Consider the following 21,552-nt stretch of genomic DNA (forward strand, 5'->3'; position numbering starts at 1 on the left):
GAGAGAGAGAGAGAGAGAGAGAGAGAGAGAGAGAGAGAGAGAGATGCTCACACACAACTAGTTGGACCATTCAAATTGGTCCAACAAGCTGTGTATTAAATAGCAAAATTATTTTTCTTTAATCACGTATAATTCCTCCCATAAAAGGCTATGTGACATCAAATTTGATATAGGTACAATAGGAATAAGCATCATCGATTTAGCCTGTTCATCAGATAGGGCCCACTTATTAAATTTTATTGGCAAAAACTTAGTAAATGATTATCATCACTGAAACCACACATTTGAGTTAAATCCGGATAGATGAAATAGATTTCTAATAGCCTAGTTTTCTTTTAAAAAAAATCCTACTATTAATCACCAAAAAAAAAATAAAAAAAATTCATGTTCTTCACATGCTTACGAGGAACCTCACTTGACTAATAGACTGAATTTTTTACTTATATGGTGCATCACAAGAATACATCGCAGGTGCACAGTTTCTCTAATTATCCATGAAACAAGTCTTTTATTCTTTCTCTTCTTCTATACTAATGTTATCTCTCCTAATTTAATGCTCTCTATCCCTATGAGATTGGAAATCGTGGTGCATTGCCTAAGAAAGCCTCACCATCCATCTATATAAGCCCTAACATGATATATATATGTGTTACATCCACACCGTCCATCTATTTTTCCAAGATTATTTTAGGGGATGAACTCAAAAATATGGCAGATTCAAATCTCAAGTGAACCACACCATAGAAATCAGTGGGGATTCAGTGCCTGTCATTGAAAACTTCTTAGGGGCAATGAAAGTTTTGGATCAAGCTAATATTTGTGCTATCCCTTAATCCATGTCTGTGTGACATTATGAACAGGTTGGATGGAAAATAAACATCATAGTGGGCCATAGGAATATTTTAATGGTGGACGTTCAATGACCACCATTTCCTGTGGTGTGGTCCACTTGAGATTCGGATCTACCTCATTTTTTGGATTTCGTACTAAAATGATCCGTAAAAACGGACGGACAACGTAGATATACAACACATACACTGTGATGAGCCCATGGTTAGGGAAGCACCACGGTGTAACTCAGGGTAATACTTAACTGCTTCCTATTATTACGGAAACTTAACAATTTTCTCGGAACGGACGATAGATTGAACGTACGCCCACCTTCATTTTTTAAAGGGGCCCACCGTAATGTGTTCAGATATCCACTCTGATCATTAGATGTATAATCCCTTATTGGACTCAAAAGCAAAAAAAAATAAAAAAATAAAAATAAAAATCATGCTAATCTATTATTTAAGTTGGCCATATCAATTGAAGCAGTTGAGAAAGATGTCTGCCCTTGATTTTTATAGGGCCCATCATGATGAGAATATAAAATCCAATCTAACCATTAGCTGCCACATCAAATATTAGGCCTTGAACAACAACAAAAAAAAGGCCCATAAGTGATTCAAGTGGGCCACACCAAAGGAAAGAGTTTGAAGGGAGAGCTTTTTATCTACACTTTTTTCAATTATGTGGTTCACGTGAGCTAGGGATGGGGCTGGTATTTTTGCACTGGGTCTAACATAAAGTGACTCACCTAATGGTTGGGTGGATTTCATATTAACATTGTAGTGGTGCCCACCCAAGCAAGAAAATCCATTTTGTTAATTGTAATAACTTTCACATGAAAAAATTTGCTAACATTAACTACTCATTAAATGAAGAGAAAAAGGAGGAATATTTATAAAGAAAATTGGATTAATAAAGCAGTTGTGCATATGCAATATATTCGGATGATGCGCCACAATTCTTAGAAATTCGGTTCGTAAATTAAGTAGGTCCCATTGTAAGGTTGGATCTATAACACATAATTCTCGTCATACTTATGTAATACTCAATGTCACATATCCTTACATCTGGTGCATTCCATGCGAATGAAAAGAGGAATCTTTGAAATTTAATGCATAGCTAGTTAGACCAATTTAAATGGTCCAATTAGCTGTGTGTGAGCATTTCTCATATATATATATAACGGTGTCTGGTTTTCCATTTTTTCTCTCACATCTTGATTCAGACTATATTCCATTCCACACATTCTAATTATTTATACAATACCAACTCACGCCTTATTTATTATATTTTGTAGCATTCTATCTTTTTATTCTTTTTTCTAATCTTAAACCATGTGAATTAGGGTTATGTAATGCTTGTTTTCTTTGTGGACACCATGAGTCTTAAACCTTATGAAATGAGGCTATGACTGCATTTTCATTTTATCTATTCGGAACCTCTAACTCTATGGAGTAAGGCTATGTTGCATTTCATTATATTTATTGTATTTTATATTATTTGTCTAGTCTAAGCCACTTGGTTTTCCGAAGTAAAGCTTGATAGTTTCTTTTTTTATTTATTTCCACATGCGCAGTCCATATAGGTTAATTTGATGCACAACAAAATATATAAGTGTCGAAATCCTATCAAATCATCCAAAAATTATAAAATCTTATAAAGTAAGGATAACACGTTATGTAGGTGGAAAAGGGTGTCTAACCCCTTATTTTTCTTTACCAAAACCCTTACTCAGAATTTATGATCACAAACCAATCGCAGGAGTAACTTGAATTGAGAAATTTAATTTTCTAACCTAAAGCGATTCTACAAATTCTAATTGGCTATAGAATTTAAACTTCATTTGGTTAGTGTTGATTTTGAATTAAACGCATTTTTATGTATGAATCAATACCATACTCTAACTACAACAATAAAGAAGAAAGCCAAAGAAGTGAGGGCACCGTTTGCGTAGGCGCATTCACAGGTAGTGAGTTAAAAAGGGTGATTTTCATATTTGAGTGGACTTAATTTTAGCAAATACATGCCTCCAGTACAATTTCTAAACACCTTACCCAACATCATACACGACTAAGGTATCAAATAATTTCTATCTTATTTGGTGGATGGGAATCATTTACCATACTTAATTTCATGTGGCGCATAAAACACCGATGCTCTTTGGGCCCAATCATATTGTATTTGTAAAATCTACTTTGGTCTGGTCATAGGATGGAAATGCTTTTTTTGAACCGCATATAAAAAGTATTAACACTGTAAAAACTAGTTTCATTAATCATACTAACACTTCCAAGTTTACGCGATGTGGCTTGCCTGAGTTTGGATCAAGCTTATTTTTATATTCTCTTCATCCTATTGGCAAGTTACACCTGATTATCCTGTGGTGTAGCTCACTTGACTCCCCAGCCTAGAATCAAGGATAGAACCTAATAAAAAGAGTCCATTTTACATATATGACAGGGTGGGCTCCGCATGTGTTGTTTAACCCGTGGGGAAAAACATGGATTGCACAAGACTGGTGGAAATTCACCACCATTTTGGGCACATCGTGGATGGAACATTACGTTGGGAGCCACCGTGGATTGACCATGTTTTAAACATTGCCTCAATTCTACCTTCAAAAAGAAAAAGAAAGAAAAAAGGTTTTTTATTTTTTCAAAAAAAAATCACCTCAATTCTAATTATCAACTCATGACAATATTCAATGGTAAAAATGCCAAGGCTATGGATAGGGTTGTACATCAAGCCAAGTCGAGTCGAGGTGGGTCAACCTTGGCTTGACTCATCCGTGCTCTCCTTGAGCTCGAGCTCAAGCTTACCATTGGAGCTTGGCTTGTTTGCCAAACCTTTCGAGTCAAGCTCGAGGCGAGTTGGTTGATCGAGTCGAGGTGAGCTTACCTCGAATCGAGTCGAGCCTGCTCCCAACCCGACCCAACTCGCACCCCACTCAACCCAGCAACCCGACCCAACCCACACCCGACTCAACCCAACTACTCGACCCAATTAACCTAACCGCACCCAACCCAACTCCCAAATTAAATATTCAATTATATATATATATATATATATATATATATATATATATATATATAGATAGAGTCATGGGGTACCTTATTATTGATGTTGAGAGTAAAGAAGGTCCTCCTATCGACTCCAGCCACAAACCGACCCCCCTAGTGCCTATATAAAGAGGAGAAGAGAGAAGGATTCATTCAGCTTGGGACATGTGAAGCCGTGGAGGCGAGAAGAAGGAGAGAGAGAGAGAGAGAGAGAGAGAGAGAGAGAGAGAGAGAGAGAGAGAGAGAGAGAGTCTGTGGAGACATTGTACACATTAACAAACTTGTTGGGTAAGGAAGGGAAAGGGAAGGGAAAGGGTAAGAAATGGACGGATGGGTAGGGTAGGATTTAAGTTTTAACATTTTTTATTTTTAAATATAATATATTTGAGTTGAAGCGAGCTCGAGCTTTGAGCCGATCCAAGTTCGAGTCGAGTCGAGTCAAGATCCACTATGATCGAACGGCTCGTTTTCAAAATGGTCTGGGTCATATGAAGCTTGGAATCGCCTCGAGTTGCCCTTCAAGCCGAGTCAAGCCGAGCTAGATACTTTTCGAATTAGCTTGGCTCGTATACAGCCCTAGCTATGAACACAGTTTAGCTAGTGAACCCAACACCAGCCAGCTAGTTGGTCTCAAAGCTCTATGAGTCCCATCATGATGTATGTGTTTTATCTATATATCCATCCATTTTCCATCTTATATTTGCACTTGATCTGAAAAAGAGGTAGATCCAAATCATAGGTGGACCACACCACAGAAAATAGTATTAATTGAACGTCCATCATTAAAAACTTCCCATAGCTCATTTTAATGTTTATTTGCCATCCAACCTGTTGATAAAGTCACACAGACCTAGATGAATGCTAAACACAAATATCAGCTTGATCCAAAATTTGTGGCCCCAAAATATTTTCAATGGTAAGTGTTCAATCTCCCGCTGTTTCCTGTGGTGTGCTCCACCTGAGATTTGGATCTGCTTCATTTATGGGATCATGCCCTAAAATGAGCTGGAAAAATGGATGGACAGCATGGATAAAACACATATATCATGGTGGGGCCACAAGGCTTTACCATCAGCTAGCTGGCTGGTGTTGGGGTTACTTGCCAAAATACGTCCTGAGACTATGGCTAACTAATAACGTCTCCGACTCTGCACCTAGCTTGTAAAAATTTAAAATGCAACCTCACGTCGAGCCCATGGTTCGATGATTTTCACATTGTACAAGCTGGGCCCATGAGTGTTGAAAATTAGTGGTTTTTTGAAAAATGAAAATTCGAATTTTTCAAATTTTCAAGAATTTCTCATTAAAACACCTTTTGAAATTTTTGAATAAAAAAGTGTGGTGTGTGTGCTTTGTCCCACATTGGAAATGTAAAGAAAAGTTTTGTGATTTATATGAGAACTTATGAAGAGTATTCTTACTTAGAGTTTTTGGAGGAGGTGATACTTGGGTTGCGCACTGGAACATACACATGCATGCACGCTCACGCTCAGGCACGGGCACGGGCGTGGGTGAGGGCGTGGGCAGTGAGGCAGTGTGGCTGTAGTGGTGCTAAATGGCGCACTTTGCACTTTTGCCAGACTAGATCTACTGCATCAAAACTATTCAATAGTGGACCCATTGTGATTGCTGCACACTGGATTCAGATAAGGCTTGTCTTATCCTGAAAGCAAGTCGCCTGTAACACATCAGCAGTTGATAAGGGGGCGAATCACACTTTAAGGACAGCGTATTTTATACGTGATTCAGCCTAGTGAAATAATTTTTCATACATTTATTTTTTATATTTTTCAGTGTATCCAAACATCAATTTCTAACAATCTTAAAGCGTGATTCGATGGACACAGAAAGTGTTGCATCAGTCAAATTGATGAACCAGGATCTGATCCGATTGGACTGATTCGATAGTTCAAATTTCACTAGATGGTAGGACAAGCTGAAATTTTTGCTGACCGCTCTAAAGATCTTCTACATCCTGGACCTGACTCTCTAGCCTCTGCCTGAAGCAAAGGACACTGACACTTCAGAACAGGCTGTTGATGGGATCAATCGATAAGAAGATGAACTATTGTGTTGCGGCCACATCCTCAATGCTCTCTCTGATCAGTTGTATGATTTGTACACGGGGACCACATCAGTGAAAGAAATTTAGAGCGCGCTAGAATATAGTACAAGGCTGAAGAGGAAGGTACACAGAAAATTCTAGTTACCAGGTATTTCGACTTCACGATGGTAGACAATCTACCGCTGCTTGCCCAAATCTAAGAATTGTAGCTTATTGTAAATAAAATAAAAGCTATAAAAATTGATATTCCTGAATCCTTTCAAGTCAGAGCTATAATCACAAAATTGCCTTCGAGCTGGAAAGACTACAGGAAGAAACTACTGCATAAATCCGAAGAGTTCACCCTAGAACAAATCCAAAAGTATCTTCGAATTGAAGAAGAATCCCGTAACCGAGACAAGAAGGATGATGCTAATGGTACATCCTCATCCAAGGTGAACATAGTAGAACGGCCATCCCAAAATAATTCCTATGAGAAAGCTGATTCACTTAAACCTAACAAAGATCAAGGGAAATTCAAGAAAATCTAAAATAAGAAAAATGGCAAACCTAAGGGAGCTTGCTATGTCTGCGGCAAGACCGGGCATTTCGCCCGAGTTTGTAGGGACCGAAAAAAGCCTAAGAAAGAGACTAACGCAGTAGACGATGATATTGTAGCCATAGTCACAGAAGTAAACCTACTTCAAGAGAAAATTCCTAGTTGGTGGTATGATACAAGTGTCATAGTCCATGTATGCAATGATCTATCTGCCTTTAAAACTTATGAAGACAAGACCAATAGTTAAGAGGTTCAAATGGAAAATGAAGGACGATCGAAAGTTGCAGGCAAAGGAATAATGGAATTACTCTTTACCTTTGGAAAGAAGGTAATCATGACCAATGTATTGCATGTCCCAGACATAAGGAGAAATCTTATCTCAAGGGATCTCTTAAGCAAAACTAGGATTATGGTTATTTTTTAATCAGGCAAGCTGATCTTGTCCAAGAATGGAAACTTCGCGGGAAAGGGATACATTTGTAATGGGATGATCAAATTATCTCTGAATGAAAAGAATTCTTCTGCTTACATGATTGACTCTGTAACGCTATGGCATAGTAGACTAGCCCATATTGACTACAAACCATAAAAATCATGGCTAAGAATGGCCTAATATCATACAATGATAGTAATAAAGATAAATGTGAAGTATGCATACAGTCTAAAATAATCAAGAAACCATTCCCTAGCGTTGAGAGATTATCTCAAATATTAGACTTTGTGCATACTGACATATGTGAACTATATGGCGTTCTTACCCGTGGAGGTAAAAGGAACTTATAACGTTTATAGATGATTGTTCAAGATACACACACACACACACACACACACACACACATATATCTGTTAAAATCGAAAGATGAAGCATTTAATGCATTCAAGATCTATAAATCTGAAGTAGAAAGTCAATTAGTTAAAAATATTAAAATCTTTCGTAGTGACTGAGGAGGAGAATATTTCTCTAATGAATTTTCTAACTATTGTGAAGAATACAACATAATACATCAGTGCACAGCCCCTTATACACCACAACAAAATGGTGTAGCAAAGAGAAAAAATAGGACATTAGTAGAAATAGTCAACTCAATGTTAGTACAAGCACAGTTGTCATTAAACCTATGAGGAGAAGCATTGTTAGCTGCATGTCATGTTTTAAAACGAATTCCATTTAAGAAAACCAAGACCTCTCCATATGAAATATGGAATGGGAAGAAAACCAAACATAGGGTATCTTAGAGTATGGGGTTGTCTTGCATAGTGCAGAACTCCAGAACCTAAAAGAACTAAATTAGGACTAAGAGCTATCAGGTGTGTCCTTGTATGATATGCATAACATAGTAAGGCCTATTGACTTCTAGACTTAGACACCAATGTAATCATAGAGTCTAAAGATGTAGAGTTCTTTGAGAATTCTGTATTCATGGAGAAAAAGAATGCTGGGATTCAATCTCCTAATGAAACTATAAAAGAAATACAAATAGAAGAAATAACTTTAAGTGAACCTCGTAGGAGTCAACGAGCAAGAGTAGAGAAGAGTCTTGACCCTAATCATATAGACTCTCAATGACTCTCTTTTCATCTAGTTGAGGATGATTGAGAGAAGGTCATTAGGAAAATACTTATGGTTTTAACTATAGAAGATGAACCTAAAACCTTTAGTGAAACTATGACTTCAAGAGACTCTGCTTTTTGAAAAGAGGCCATTAATAATTAAATGAATTCCATAATATCTAACCAAACATGGGAATTGGTAGATGTACCTCTAGGTTCTAAACCAACAGGTTGTAAGTAGGTATTTAAGAAAAAATATCACATAAATGGTACAATTTAAACCGTTAAGGTAAGGTTAATTGCTAAGAGTTTCTGACAGAAAGAAAGAATCGATTATTTTGACACTTATTCACCAGTATGTCGAATAACATCGATTAGGATCTTATTCGCTTTAGCATCCATACATCATCTTCACATCCATCAAATAGACGTGAAGACAGCATTCCTGAATGGTGATCTCGGTGAGGAGGTATACATAGAGCAATCAGAAGGGTTTATTCTACCAGAAAATGAAAGAAAAGTGTGTAGACTTGTTAAGTCTTTGTATGGATTAAAGCAAGCACCAAAATAGTGGCATGATAAATTTGATTCTAAAGTTCTATCTTATGGTTGTGAACATAATATTGCTGATAAATGCATACATTCAAAAGTATGTAATAATTATGTTGTAATCATATGCTTGTATGTAGATGATATGTTAATAATCAGTAATAAAATGGAAGGTATAACTGAAACAAAAAAGTTTCTCTTTTCAGTTTTCAAAATGAAGGATCGTAGGCAAGTGGATACCATATTAGGTATCAAAGTTAAAAAATATAGTGAGGGTTTTACATTATACCAGTCTCATTATATTGAGAAAATAATAAACAAGTTTAATCACTTAAAAATTAAAGAGGCAAAGATCCCGTTTGATCCAAGTATCAAGTTAAAAGAAAACAGTGGAAGAGCAGTTGTACAACTAGAGTATGCTAGTGCTATAGGCAGTCTTATGTAAGCAATGTAATACACAAGACCGGATATAGCACATGCTATGAGTAGACTAAGCAGGTTTACAAGTAATCCAAGTGTTGAACACTGGAAATCAGTAAGTAGAGTTTTAGGTTATCTTAAAAAAACCAAAGAACTAGGGCTATTTTACTCAAAATTTTCAGCAGTATTGGAAGGATATACCGATGCAAGTTGGATATCGAGTGCAGGGGACAACAAGTCCACTACAGGGTGGATATTCACCCTAGGAGGTGCAGTTGTATCTTGGAGATCCAAGAAACAAACTTGCATAGCGCACTCAACTATGAAATCTGAGTTCATAGTTTTGGCTGTTACAGGTAAAGAGGCTGAGTGGTTAAGGGATCTTCTATTAGAAATCTCATTTTATGTGAAGCTTATACCGGCTGTTTCACTTCATTGAGATAGTGAATTCACTCTAGCAAGAGCTTATAGTGGTACCTATAATGAGAAGTCCAGACACATAAGTTTGAGACATGACTATATAAGGCAATTGATTCAAGATAAAATCATTGCAATCTCATATGTAAAGTCAAGTAATAACTTGGTTGATCCTTTTACTAAACCTCTGACGAGAGAGGTAGTAAGGACAACATCTAGAGGGATGAGGTTGAAACTCTTTACTCAAAGTTTCACCAACGAAAGAAACTCAACCCAAAATAAAAAAAGCTCTAAATATTGGGTTTAATGGATAACAAAAATTTACTGATAAGTGAAAAGTTTCAGCAGTAAATAAAATTAAATAACCTCATTCAGGATGATAGTGGTGGTCGTTATAAAAGAGGGATGAATATTAAACTCATAATGAAGTCCAGTCAAACAGGACAAGTGTTTTAACGAAAAGACTGGAAGGATTTCACCTATGTGAACGTAGAAGTGGTGTCGCTTCTTATGAGATTTAGAGTTATCTTGGGATCGTTCATGAAACAGGATAAGCAGATGGCCATTAAAAATACTAAGCGAGATTATGAACGAACACGTAACGTAGGAGCTATTATGTGTGTGGTATTTTCGATTATATCATATAGGAATAATTGGTTCAATACTGTGGCAATCAGAAATTTCGAAATAACTTTGAAATACTTACACTAAGGAAAGATTTAAATCGCAAGATATCTTTCTTTATTCATAATAACCATTATTATTCTGGCAGATTTTTCATTGTTTTAAAAAATCCAGTGGAGGATTGTTGAAAATCAGTGGTTTTTTAAAAAATGAAAATTCAAATTTTTCAAAATTTTGAGAATTTTCCACCAAAATGCCTTTAAAAATTTTTGAATTAAAAAGTGCGGTGTGTGTGCTTTGTCTCACATCGAAAATGTAAAGAAAAGTTGTGTGCTTTATAGGAGAACTTGTGAAGAGTATTCTAACTTGGAGTTTTTGGAGGGGTGATACTACGCACTGGAACACACGCACACACGCGTGTGCACACTCGCGCACGGGCTCGAGCACGGGCGTGGGTGAGGGCGTGGGTAGTGAGGCAGTGTGGCTATAGTGGTGCTAGATGGCGTACTTTGCACTATGCACATGCGCATCGTGTCGTAGAGTAGTCGCTCCCTCGTGACCTTACGCGAACCGGCGCGAGACGGTGCAACCTCGGTGCCCTTCAAACCAGATCGAACAGCTCGTTTTCAAAACGGTCTGGGTCATATGAAGCTTGGAATCGCCTCGAGTCGCCCTTCAAGCCAAGCTAGATACTTTTCGAGTTATCTTGGCTCGTATACAGCCCTAGCTATGAACACAGTTTAGCTAGTGAAGCCAACACCAGCCGGCTAGTTGGTGTCAAAGCTCTATGTGTCCTATCATGATGTATATGCTTTATCTATATATCCATCCATTTGCCATCTTATATTTGCACTTGATCTGAAAAAGCGGTAGATCCAAATCACAGGTGGACCACACCACGAAAAATAGTATTAATTGAACGTCCATCATTAAAAACTTCCCATAGCTCATTTTAATGTTTATTTGCCATCCAACCTGTTGATAAAGTCACACAGACCTAGATGAATGCAAAACACAAATATCAGCTTGATCCAAAATTTCTGTGGCCCTAACATGTTTTCAACAGTAAGTGTTCAATCTCCCACTGTTTCCTGTGGTGTGCTCCACCTGAGATTTGGATCTACCTCATTTATGGGATCATGCCCTAAAATGAGCTGGAAAAATGGATGGACGGCATGGATAAAACACATACATCATGGTGGGACCACAGAGCTTTGCCATTAGCTAGCTGGCTGGTGTTGGGGTTACTAGCCAAACCGCGTCCCGAGACTATAGCTAACTAATAACGTCTCTGACTCTGCACCTAGCTTGTAAAAATTTAAAATGCAACCTCACGTCAAGCCCATGGTTCGATGATTTTCACATTGTATAAGCTGGGCCCTTGAGTGTTAAAAATCAGTGGTTTTTTTAAAAATGAAAATTCAAAATTTTCAAATTTTTGAGAATTTTCCGCCAAAACACCTTTTGAAAATTTTGAATTAAAAAGTGCGATGTGTGTGCTTTGTTCTGCATTGAAAATGTAAAGAAAAGTTATGTGGTTTATATGAGAACTTGTGAAGAGTATTCTTAATTGGAGTTTTTGGAGGAAGTGATACTCAGGTTGCGTGTTCGCAGGCACATGCTCACGCTCGGGCTCGGGCTCAGGCACGGGCACGGGCACAGGCGAGGACATGGGCAGTGTGGCTGTAGTGGCGCTAGATGACGCACTTTGCACTTTACAACGGTCAAAAATGTTTTTCAAACATTCTGGACCATTAAATATCACACAGCAACGGTGTTATACCTGATGCCTATATAAAATGGACCATTCCAGTCTGATTTCATCATCTTAACACACCATCTCTCCCATTAGATCAGATACCATCCAAATCTCCATTATAGAATATTGTGAACATCTCTACTATCTGAGTCTGTTAGAATAGATCTGTTGTGTTAAAACTGTTCCATAGTGAACTCATCATGATTGCTATACGTTGGATCCAGATAAGGCTTGTCTTATTCTGGAAACAATTTGTCTGTAACCCATCAGCAGTTGATAAGGGAGCAAATTACGCTTTAAGGACAGCGTATTTTATACGTGATTTAGCCTAGTGAAATAACTTTTTGTACATTTATTTTTTATATTTTTGGGTGTATCTAAACACCAATTTTTAACAATGAGTCGGTGATTTAAACCAATGGTTGAATATCTGGCTGTGAGTGTGAACATTTTAGTAGCTTAGATGACGACATTACTGCATATCTCTTCCAGAAGGGACTCGAATTGCCTCCTAGACGTAGTTCCTGTGGGCAGAAGCTACGTGGGACCTACAGATGCGCGTGAGAAATCTACTCTGTCCGCAATGATGAAGCCGAAGATAGGACTCCAGAAATCAGGCAAACGTTAAACTCAGGTGAGCCATACAACAGAAACAGTGAGAATGGAAACGTCTACAGTTAGACCCGACCATAATGTTTATATGCCATCCAAACCGTTCATAAGTTTATTAGCACTGGCATAAATTGTACGCGAAAATATCATACTGACCCAAAAATTCTAGGGCCCACAAAGTTTCCAATGGTGGGCATTCAATCCTTGCTGTGTCATGTGGCGTCGGTTACCTTAGTTTTGAATTTGCCTGATTTTCGGCCTCCTGATCTATTTCAAGTTTGAGAACCTTCGGACGGAGTGGATTTCTAACTGGCATCTCTGTGGGCCCCACATAGCTTCCGCACGAAGGAAACTCCCACCGCGGGTGGCAGAGGCAATTCGCATCCTTTGAAAAGGTTAGGAATATCAAGGAGATTTTTTTTTTTTTTTTTTTGGCATGGTCCTTTTTATGGTTGGCCCCACCTGGCCAAGAGATATTCTTTGGCATGGTCCTTCTGTGGCCCCACCTGGTCAATCCTCCCTGGACGCGGATTATCTGAGAAAGGCTAAGGGCGTGTCTGGCCGGACCAATCCTATGGGATTAGAAGGGATAGAATGGATTTTAATGTAATGATGGTGGTTTCAGTGTTTGTCCCTTGATCCCATGAGTCTAGGATAGCCCATGGGATATACAGCAGCCTGTTTGGACCGTCCCAAATGGGTGGGTTTGCATCTACACTGCTTCTTGTGGTATGCCCCACTCACTATTTTATATTTGCCTTAAAACAGGTTCATGGCTAAATGTAGGCCGCTGAAAATGATGGACGGAGTGGATATCTCATTGATAGCTTGGTGGGCCCCACATAGCGGTGAAAATTCACATCCTGGCATTGGCAGAATCCATATTAGCTAAGGGTGGTGTTTACGAGGGCAAGGCAGATGAAATCTCATCCTGCAATCCCAAATGGCAGATGGGATGGGATGGCGCAGGATAACCCTCATAATCCCATCTAATACCGTATCCAGCGCCCGGCCAAACACACCCTAAGGAACTTACTACGCTAGGTGGGGCCAATGTGATGTTAGGGGGACATCCGTTTAGCCAGATCAGATCATGCTTAGGACTTGGCCCAAAACTGGTGCAAATTCAAAACTTAATTAGGCCTTGTGACAGGAAAACAAGGGCAGGTAAATGCCTACTGTGATGTTTATATACCATCCATGCCGTTCAAAAGGTCATCTTGCTGGGCTGATCGGACTGAAAATACAAAAATTAGCCTGATCCAAAACTCTTGTAGCCCTAGGAATTTTTCAATAGTTGATGTTTAATCATTTGCCATGCGGCCCACTTAAATTCTGGATTTGATTTGTTTTTTGGGCCCATGTCCTAACATGATCGGTAAAAATGGATGTATGGAGTGAATTTCTAACAAACATTATAGTGGCCCCACCTAACTTTCCATTGCAGTAAAAGACCCTAGTAGGCAATACCCATCCATCCTCTCTCCCCCTCTGGGACACGGTTTGGCTAGTGACACTACTAGGTGCTACTTGGGACGTCTATTGTGTACTACCCCACCGTTGGGAGCTTGGGACAGGTGCCCTGAGGGTCACTGTGATGCAGGTGTTTTATCCACACCGTCATCCATTATGCCTTATCATTTTAGGTTACGAGCCCAAAAGCGAGGCAGATCCAAGGTCAAGTGGATCACACCACAGGAAGCAGCAGTGCTAATGATGCACACTGTTGAAACCTTCCTAGCGCCCACAGTCACATGAGACCTGGATGAAGGAAAGATCCAAATATCAGCTTGATCTATGGCCCCCAAAAAGTCTTCAACACTTATATGGCCCCCCAAAAGTTTTCAGCAGTAAGCGTTTAATCTCCAGTCTGATTAAGTTGAACCTTAGATCTGCCTTTTTTTTTGGGCTTATAACCTTCAAATGATTTGGCAAAATGTGGACAGTTTGATAAAGTTCATAAATCACAGTGGCCGTTAGAGCCCTGGCCTAGTACCCCAGACCGCATCCTGCTGCTAGTAGCCAAATGACAGCTTGATCTAAAAAATGAGGCATATCTAAATCTAAGGTGTACTACAATGTCTGCTGTTAAAAACCTTTTAGGGCCACCGTAATGTTTATTTAACATCTAACCTGTTGATTAGGTCAAGAACAAATATCAGCTTGGTCCAAAACCTTTGTGGTCCTACCAAGTTTTTAATGGTGGGCATTTAATATATTATTTCCTGTGAAGTGGTTCACTTGAGATTTGAATGTACCTCATTTTTGGGCTTATGCCATAAAGTGAATTGGAAAATGGATGGATAATGTGAATGAAAAAAAAAATACATCATGGTGGGGCTATAGAGCACCGACCGGTAGGGGTGTTTTTGGCCGGATGGATCCCATGGGATTAGGAGAGATGGGATGGTAAAATCCCAAGATATGCCAAAATGAGCCAAACAGACCCAATGAACTTGTCCCGGGGTATAGCAAACCCATAGATCTTAAACCAATTCACTGACATCACCATCATTACCTTAAAATTGATTCCATCCCTCCTAATCCTGTTCAACGGTGGTGCCTAGGGTGTGTTTGGTTGGACGGATCAAAAGGGATTGGAAGGTAAAATCCCAGGATACGCCAGGCGTGCCAAACGGACTGGGTGAACTTGTCCTGGGACATAGCAATCCCACGTATCTTAAACCAATCTGCTGACACCACCATCATTACATTAAAATCCATCACATCCCTCGTAACCTCATGGGATCCGTCCGGCCAAACAGGCCCCGGTAGCCTCTGGCACCGTCAGTAGCCACCCTCTCTCTTTCTATCTCTATCAATGAACCGTGAATGACATTAATTACAAAATTGTACGGTTGCCATCTGCGCCCTTTAGATGATCGCGGAGCCAGGTGAGAAAGCAAGCACCATGTAACGAAAACATAATAATAATAATAATAATAATAATAATAATGACATGGTGATGATGATATTGATAAGACTCTGAACAAATCTACTATCCACGAATTCTTTAAAACAAAATAAAATAAAAATAAAAATAAATCCATTATCTACGAATAACAGACCCACTCCAAATCAAATGACACATACCTGTTCGGCCATCTTGGGAATAGAGACAGTACAAACTTGTAATATCATAGATTTCTAAAATGTGAAATGGGTGTATGTAAATCCATAAGTTTGGCTGTAAATGTCAATCCCCAAGAAAAACCGCGTTGAATGTTGTTTTACGAAATCCAACTGTGAAATGAGCACTTATATAAGGTTTACATGTGGCATATGCACACACACAGAACAAGCTCGCTCTCTACATTATTATATCGCTTTGTGCTTTCTAAGGGCCAATGCTCTCTTTCTAAGTATGTGATTGCCTAATAATCGTGCTTGAATTTACCTATCTTCCTTTCTTGGCATTTCTTCATCTTTTCCTGCTATTCGCATTAAGTTGTGTGGTTTGAAATAAGCTCCTTGGTCTTAGTTTTAAAAGTCTTGTAGTTCTTCAATCTTTGTTTGAAAAGTTCAGGTTCATATATATAATATGTTGATACAAAAATCTAGTTCACCTTACTGAACTGCTAGACCTTCAAATACCTGCACATGAAGAAAATAAAGGAGACCCTGGCTAGAGCAGGGGACTCATTGATGTAAAAGTCAAGATACAAATCTAGGTCTAGTAGTATTAATAGGTTTTGGGTGAGAGATTCTGCGTGCCTCTTCGTATAGATGGATCTCTTATTTGTAGTGTAGATGGGCTAGAGACGTTCTTGATCTTGGGCGTAATCTTAATAAGTGTTAATGTGGTCGACCCTAGAATCATACAATGGATGGTCGAGGCTGACCCGATCCGTGCCCTCAAACAGATAAGTGTTTATGTAGACCTAAGCCAAGCCCTCAATCAATTAGGATGAGGCTGAGCTGTGCCAAGCCATCGATCAATTGGGTTGATCTCCATGGTGGTGAGTTTCTACACTGGCCACCTCTGGTCAATTCTTCATATACCTTGATCTGTCTATACTCTAAACATAGGGAGCGGACCCCATCTTCTTGGTGATACTTACCGCTCTTGATAGACCATCCCCTTGATCTCTTCAAGCCGATTGGTCTTTTGGCCGTATACATCTAGACATCTTTTGGAAATGTACAGATAAGCTTGGTCGAAGCTCTAATAGATAAGCTTGATTGAAGTCTCAGAAACATACAATGTCGAGGACTAGGCTCGGGAGTGTAAATTCTACCATTCTCCAAAATGATTTGAGACGGTTGTTCGGGAACCCTTTAGTCTAGAAGTATGCGCTCGTGAGTCCGAGCTAACCCCATGACTGGTGGAACCATTTTTACCCACAACTTCCTATATCTTCCCGTATTCCCTATTTAACAAGTACTTCCACGGAGGTCGATCTACATTAAGTCGTCTATAGTTTAAAACAAGCTTTTCAATCTTAGTTTGATAAGTTCACTCACTAATTCTTCCGAGTACTCTCTATTTACCAAGTACTTCTGTTGGGCTCTCAGGATCCTTAATTACCACCATTTATGATTTTTTTTGTTAATTGCAGTGGCTAACACAAATGGAACCTCAACTGAGTTAAAGTGGACGGTGACGATCTCTGATGGGACACCTGACACGGTGGTGGAATCATCGTGGATATGTACTGCATGGATGCGGCTGATGGGGCTGATTTTAGCATTGAAATTGAACGTGTGGATGTTTTGGGAGAAGATGAGGGAGTTGGCTGTTGATGATCCTAGAAGGATTTTCCATTGTTTCAAAGTGGGGCTGGCACTTACATTGGTGTCCCTGTTTTACTACATCGGGCCCTTGTACGATGGTGTTGGAGGAACGGCCATGTGGGGCATCTTCACGGTCATTGTAATCTTCGAATGCACAGTCGGTATGTACATGTTTTGTGAGTGGAGCTGATATTTACGCCCTGTATGTTTTGTACAAAAACTACCCTTTTCTACTCTTGATATTAGAATGATACACCTTTTGGTCATGCACCGACTTCTAATATCAAAATGTAGAAAAGGGTAGTGTGTGGAAAAACATGTAGTAGTGTATGCATCTGTTTTTCTTTTTCTTTTTTAGTATCAAGACTTATTATGCTTAACCATACACCGTAACCATCTCTATAATCAGTGCATAAGCACGTGGGTTGGTTAATCGGCCATCTTATACAGAGGCCATGGCCTGAAAGCAATTAATGTTTCTAACTGACTAATCGATGGACTTTTATGTTGACAATCCCATAACATTTGTTCACCATCTATGCCTTTACAAGCGGTGTGGTCGTCCGCGGATGGTGCAGACCGCTGAAAATTTTCACGCTTGAGTTTTGATGCATAACTACATGGTGTTGATTTTCTTCAGAAAAATGCAGATAGAAAACCATACTTGTGACACTGTTTTGTGAAGTTAAAACTTAAAATCTTCAAATAAATTGACGAAACTACTACTTCCATGCTGTTGTAGGTGCAACGCTCTCCAAAGGTTTAAACAGAGGAATGGCTACGCTAGTTGCTGGAGCCTTCGGCTTCGTTGTTTATTGGCTTGCAAGCCACTTTGGGGAGAAGGCCGAGCCTGTGGTTCTTGGTATCTCTGTCTTCTTTATAGGTATACAACAATATTTTCTGTAGATTGTATTTTCCTTTTAAATACAAATACTAATCCTACATTACTCACTTATCATCTTCTTCATTCCAGTTTCTGCGGTTACGTTTCTTAGATTCATTCCTGCGGTGAAAACCCAATTCGATTATGGTGTTTTGATCTTTATCCTCACCTTCAGCTTGGTTTCCATCTCGGGATACCGTGAGAACAAATTGTTTGAGTTGGCCCACCAGCGTCTATCCACCATTGCCATAGGAGGGTTCATGTGCATAGTCATCAGCATCTTTATCTGCCCCATCTGGGCAGGCGAAGAACTCCACCAACTGATCACTTGTAACATTGAAAAGCTTGCCGATTCGTTAGATGGTATGGGCTTTTGCATGTATACATATATCTATGAACACTTCATGATTTCTTCTCTCTCGCAGTTTCATCATACATACATATGTACGTAATATGTACATATTTTTGCTTGCAAGCATACAAACATACATACACAAATTTATTTATTTTTTTTTTGCAAGTCATACCATCATTGGTTTCACAGATTTATTTATTTATTTATTTTACTATTTTTATTTTTTTTTTGGATTTAGGATGTGTGTTTGAATATTTTAATGAAAGTGCGAGTACAGCAGACAACGAAGAGCCTGGTCAAAAATCACAAGCCTACACAAGCGTGCTGATCAATTCGAAGGCCACCGAAGAATCACTGGTGAATCATAGAATTATTTGAAATTGATCAAAGTGCATTTGGTTTTACCAAATATCATGAAATTGTATGATATTTCGTGATTAATTAGCCTTTCTTTTTTTCTTTTTTATTTTTTACACACACCAAACATGGGCACCCATGACCTGTGTTGAAATGCACTCTCTGCCAAACACACCCTTCCAAATCCAACCAAGAAATTTTCTTTTGGGTTTTTCTTTTCTCTCAATTTTCTTCGATTTGATCTGTATCCGGCTTATCCATACAGGCCAAATTCGCACAATGGGAGCCCCCACATGGCCGTTTCTGGTTTTGGCATCCATGGAAACAGTATCTCAAGATCTCAGCGGCAATACGCTGCTGCACTTATCGAGTGGAGGCACTCAATGGTTCCATCAATTCGGAGATTAAGGTACACTCATTGAAGTTCAAAATCTAGTTTCATCAGGCGTAGTTATGTTCAAAACCTCGGCTTTGTACTCTGAGATCACTCACTGGGTCAACTTGGTTATTAGTCGGTTTAGGCTATTTGAGAGAAACCTAGGGATAATTTTTATCTCCTTTCGGTTGGTGGACCTGTTTCTCCTTTTTGTTAACAGGTCCATCCATTCTATGTATAGTTTTTCATCCTCATATATATGAAAAGCCTTTTGATAAATAAATTTATTTTTTTTTTTTTTTAAAAAGAAGCTTGGTTATTAGTCGCGGGTCCTTTTCAAAGGATAACTAGGATGTGTTTAACTTCAAAGAAACTCCATGGAGAAAAGTACAAACCCCTTCTAAACTTCAAAAAAATAAAATAAAATAAAATAAATAAATAAAGAAGAAGAAGAAGAGGAAGAAGAAGAAGAAAGAAAGAAAGAAAGAAAGATCAAGTACTTGCTGGCTGCAAGTGCTCTCCTCGCCCTCGGAGGTTGTGGGTTAGAACTATGAATTGACTCGGATGAGTTTCAAACCCTAGTCACTGAATTTTTGTGGAGTTGACCCTTTCAACATATGCCTTGCCTAAAATCGGAATTGGAACCATGGTGCAGGCACCCAAGTTCATGAAGAAGCATATCAGTGACGCATGCATGAAGTTAAGCTCCCAATTTTCCATGGTCTTGAAAGAGCTCGCCACCACAACCAAAAGCATGAGAAGATCTTCCAACATAGAGTTTTTAGTTTCAAAGATGAATTGCGCTGTAGAAGATCTCCGAAATGCATTGGATTCTCTTCCTCACCAACTTCCACTGCCGCTGCCACCTCCATCGATAGAAGCAATGAAGGAGAAAAACCCATGCATCTGGACTATCAACATGCCACTTACGGAGGTCATGCCTCTTGTCGTGGTCACCTCGCTACTGATCGAAATCGCAGGGAGGATCCAAGGAGTCGTCGATGCCGTCAATGAATTGGCAATCCTTGCGAATTTCAAACCCGCTGTAGGAAAGTCTAAGCTGCGGGACAATAATTAGCCTAAGGTGTGTCCAGATGCATCCATGGTCGGACAATGGAGATGGCTTGTCTGCTCGGCACTATCATGAATTGGTCGTGGTCTTAAAAAATAACGCTGAACCGATGATCTTAACCTCCTATTCCTGGCTTTTGGTGTTGAACCATCTATCTGAATGCCGCTAATCGATGGTCAAAGACATTTGCCTGTTAGTATGTATAGATGTGGTGGGCCAGCTTTACATAATTGTAGAGCGGCTATATATGTTAAATTAATGCATTTTTATGCCATGTATGTATCTGTTTTAATACACGCATGAGAAGAATGGTGCATAGTTTTTTTTTTTTTTTTAAATGTACGCGTGGAGAAGTTAAAAGGTTATTTAGAGATTAGTATATCTTAAATATTGAGTATTTAAAAAGAATGTACTTGAAATTCTATAAATACGTCTGTGTAATTCATTTTGAAGTATGAAGAAGCAATAAATCAAATGTTGTATTTGATGTCTTAAATCTAATTAGATACATGGCCTGTCGATGCCATTGACAGATTGTTCATTGCCACAATCGATGGCATCGAACAGTGCTCAATCCCATCGAGATTTTTTGAATTTTCTCTGGTTAATCACTGGTCTATCAGGGTGTCTTTTTTATCCCATCGGAGGGCTTTTGATGACATCGAAGGAAATGTTCGATGCCATCAAACATAACTCGATGCAATCGAAGAAAATTGGATTTCCATGTCTTGTCTCTGGACTATTTAGATGTTAGTTCGATGCCATTAACATGGCTTCGATGCCATCAAAGGGTACGTTTCGATGATATCGAAGTGTGTTCGATGACACCGATTGGATCCCGTTGATTTATGCAAAGTTGCGATTTAAGGGATTTGTTTCCAATTTCATTTGGGATTCTTCCATATATATCTCATATATATGGGTGTAAACAGGATTAGGAGAGAGTTCCAGGGTTTCTAATTCATCCAAAGGAGTTTCAAGGGTGTAGCAAGGGTTTTATTCAAGGTTGTTCAAATCAGGTAAGCTCACGTCTCTTGTAATTTCTATTTTCATAGCGATTATCTGTCGCTTTGTGCCATGATTTTTTCCTGCAAGAGTTTTTCCACGTTAAAATAGTTGTGTTCCTTTCATGTTTGCTTAGTGCAATTGGATTACTTCTTTAGATTCATTTTGATGTGCTTCCGCGGTCCCCCAACAAGTGGTATCAGAGCTAACATTGAACCTGTAAGGAGAAGTATCAATGGCTGAAAATTTGAAGTATAACATAGAGAAGTGCTCAGGTAAAAACAATTTTGAGTTATGGAAGATTAAGATTATTAGTCTATTAACTCAACGAGGGCTAGATGA

The 21,552-nt window shown here is 38.9% G+C and overlaps 1 protein-coding gene across 1 annotated transcript; it reads left to right on the forward strand.

The window, feature by feature from the left end:
- The first annotated feature begins 16,993 nt into the window (after positions 1 to 16,993).
- Positions 16,994 to 20,329, forward strand: LOC131233071 (aluminum-activated malate transporter 10-like). The gene is made up of 6 exons (XM_058229657.1): positions 16,994 to 17,323; positions 17,905 to 18,045; positions 18,136 to 18,408; positions 18,639 to 18,757; positions 19,023 to 19,166; positions 19,789 to 20,329. The coding sequence occupies exons 1-6, from the start codon at positions 17,092 to 17,094 to the stop codon at positions 20,209 to 20,211; spliced, it is 1,332 nt and encodes a 443-aa protein (XP_058085640.1). The 5' UTR covers positions 16,994 to 17,091; the 3' UTR covers positions 20,212 to 20,329.
- Positions 20,330 to 21,552: the final 1,223 nt, after the last annotated feature.

This window comes from Magnolia sinica, chromosome 18 (genome assembly GCF_029962835.1).
Source record: "Magnolia sinica isolate HGM2019 chromosome 18, MsV1, whole genome shotgun sequence".
NCBI lineage: Eukaryota > Viridiplantae > Streptophyta > Magnoliopsida > Magnoliales > Magnoliaceae > Magnolia > Magnolia sinica.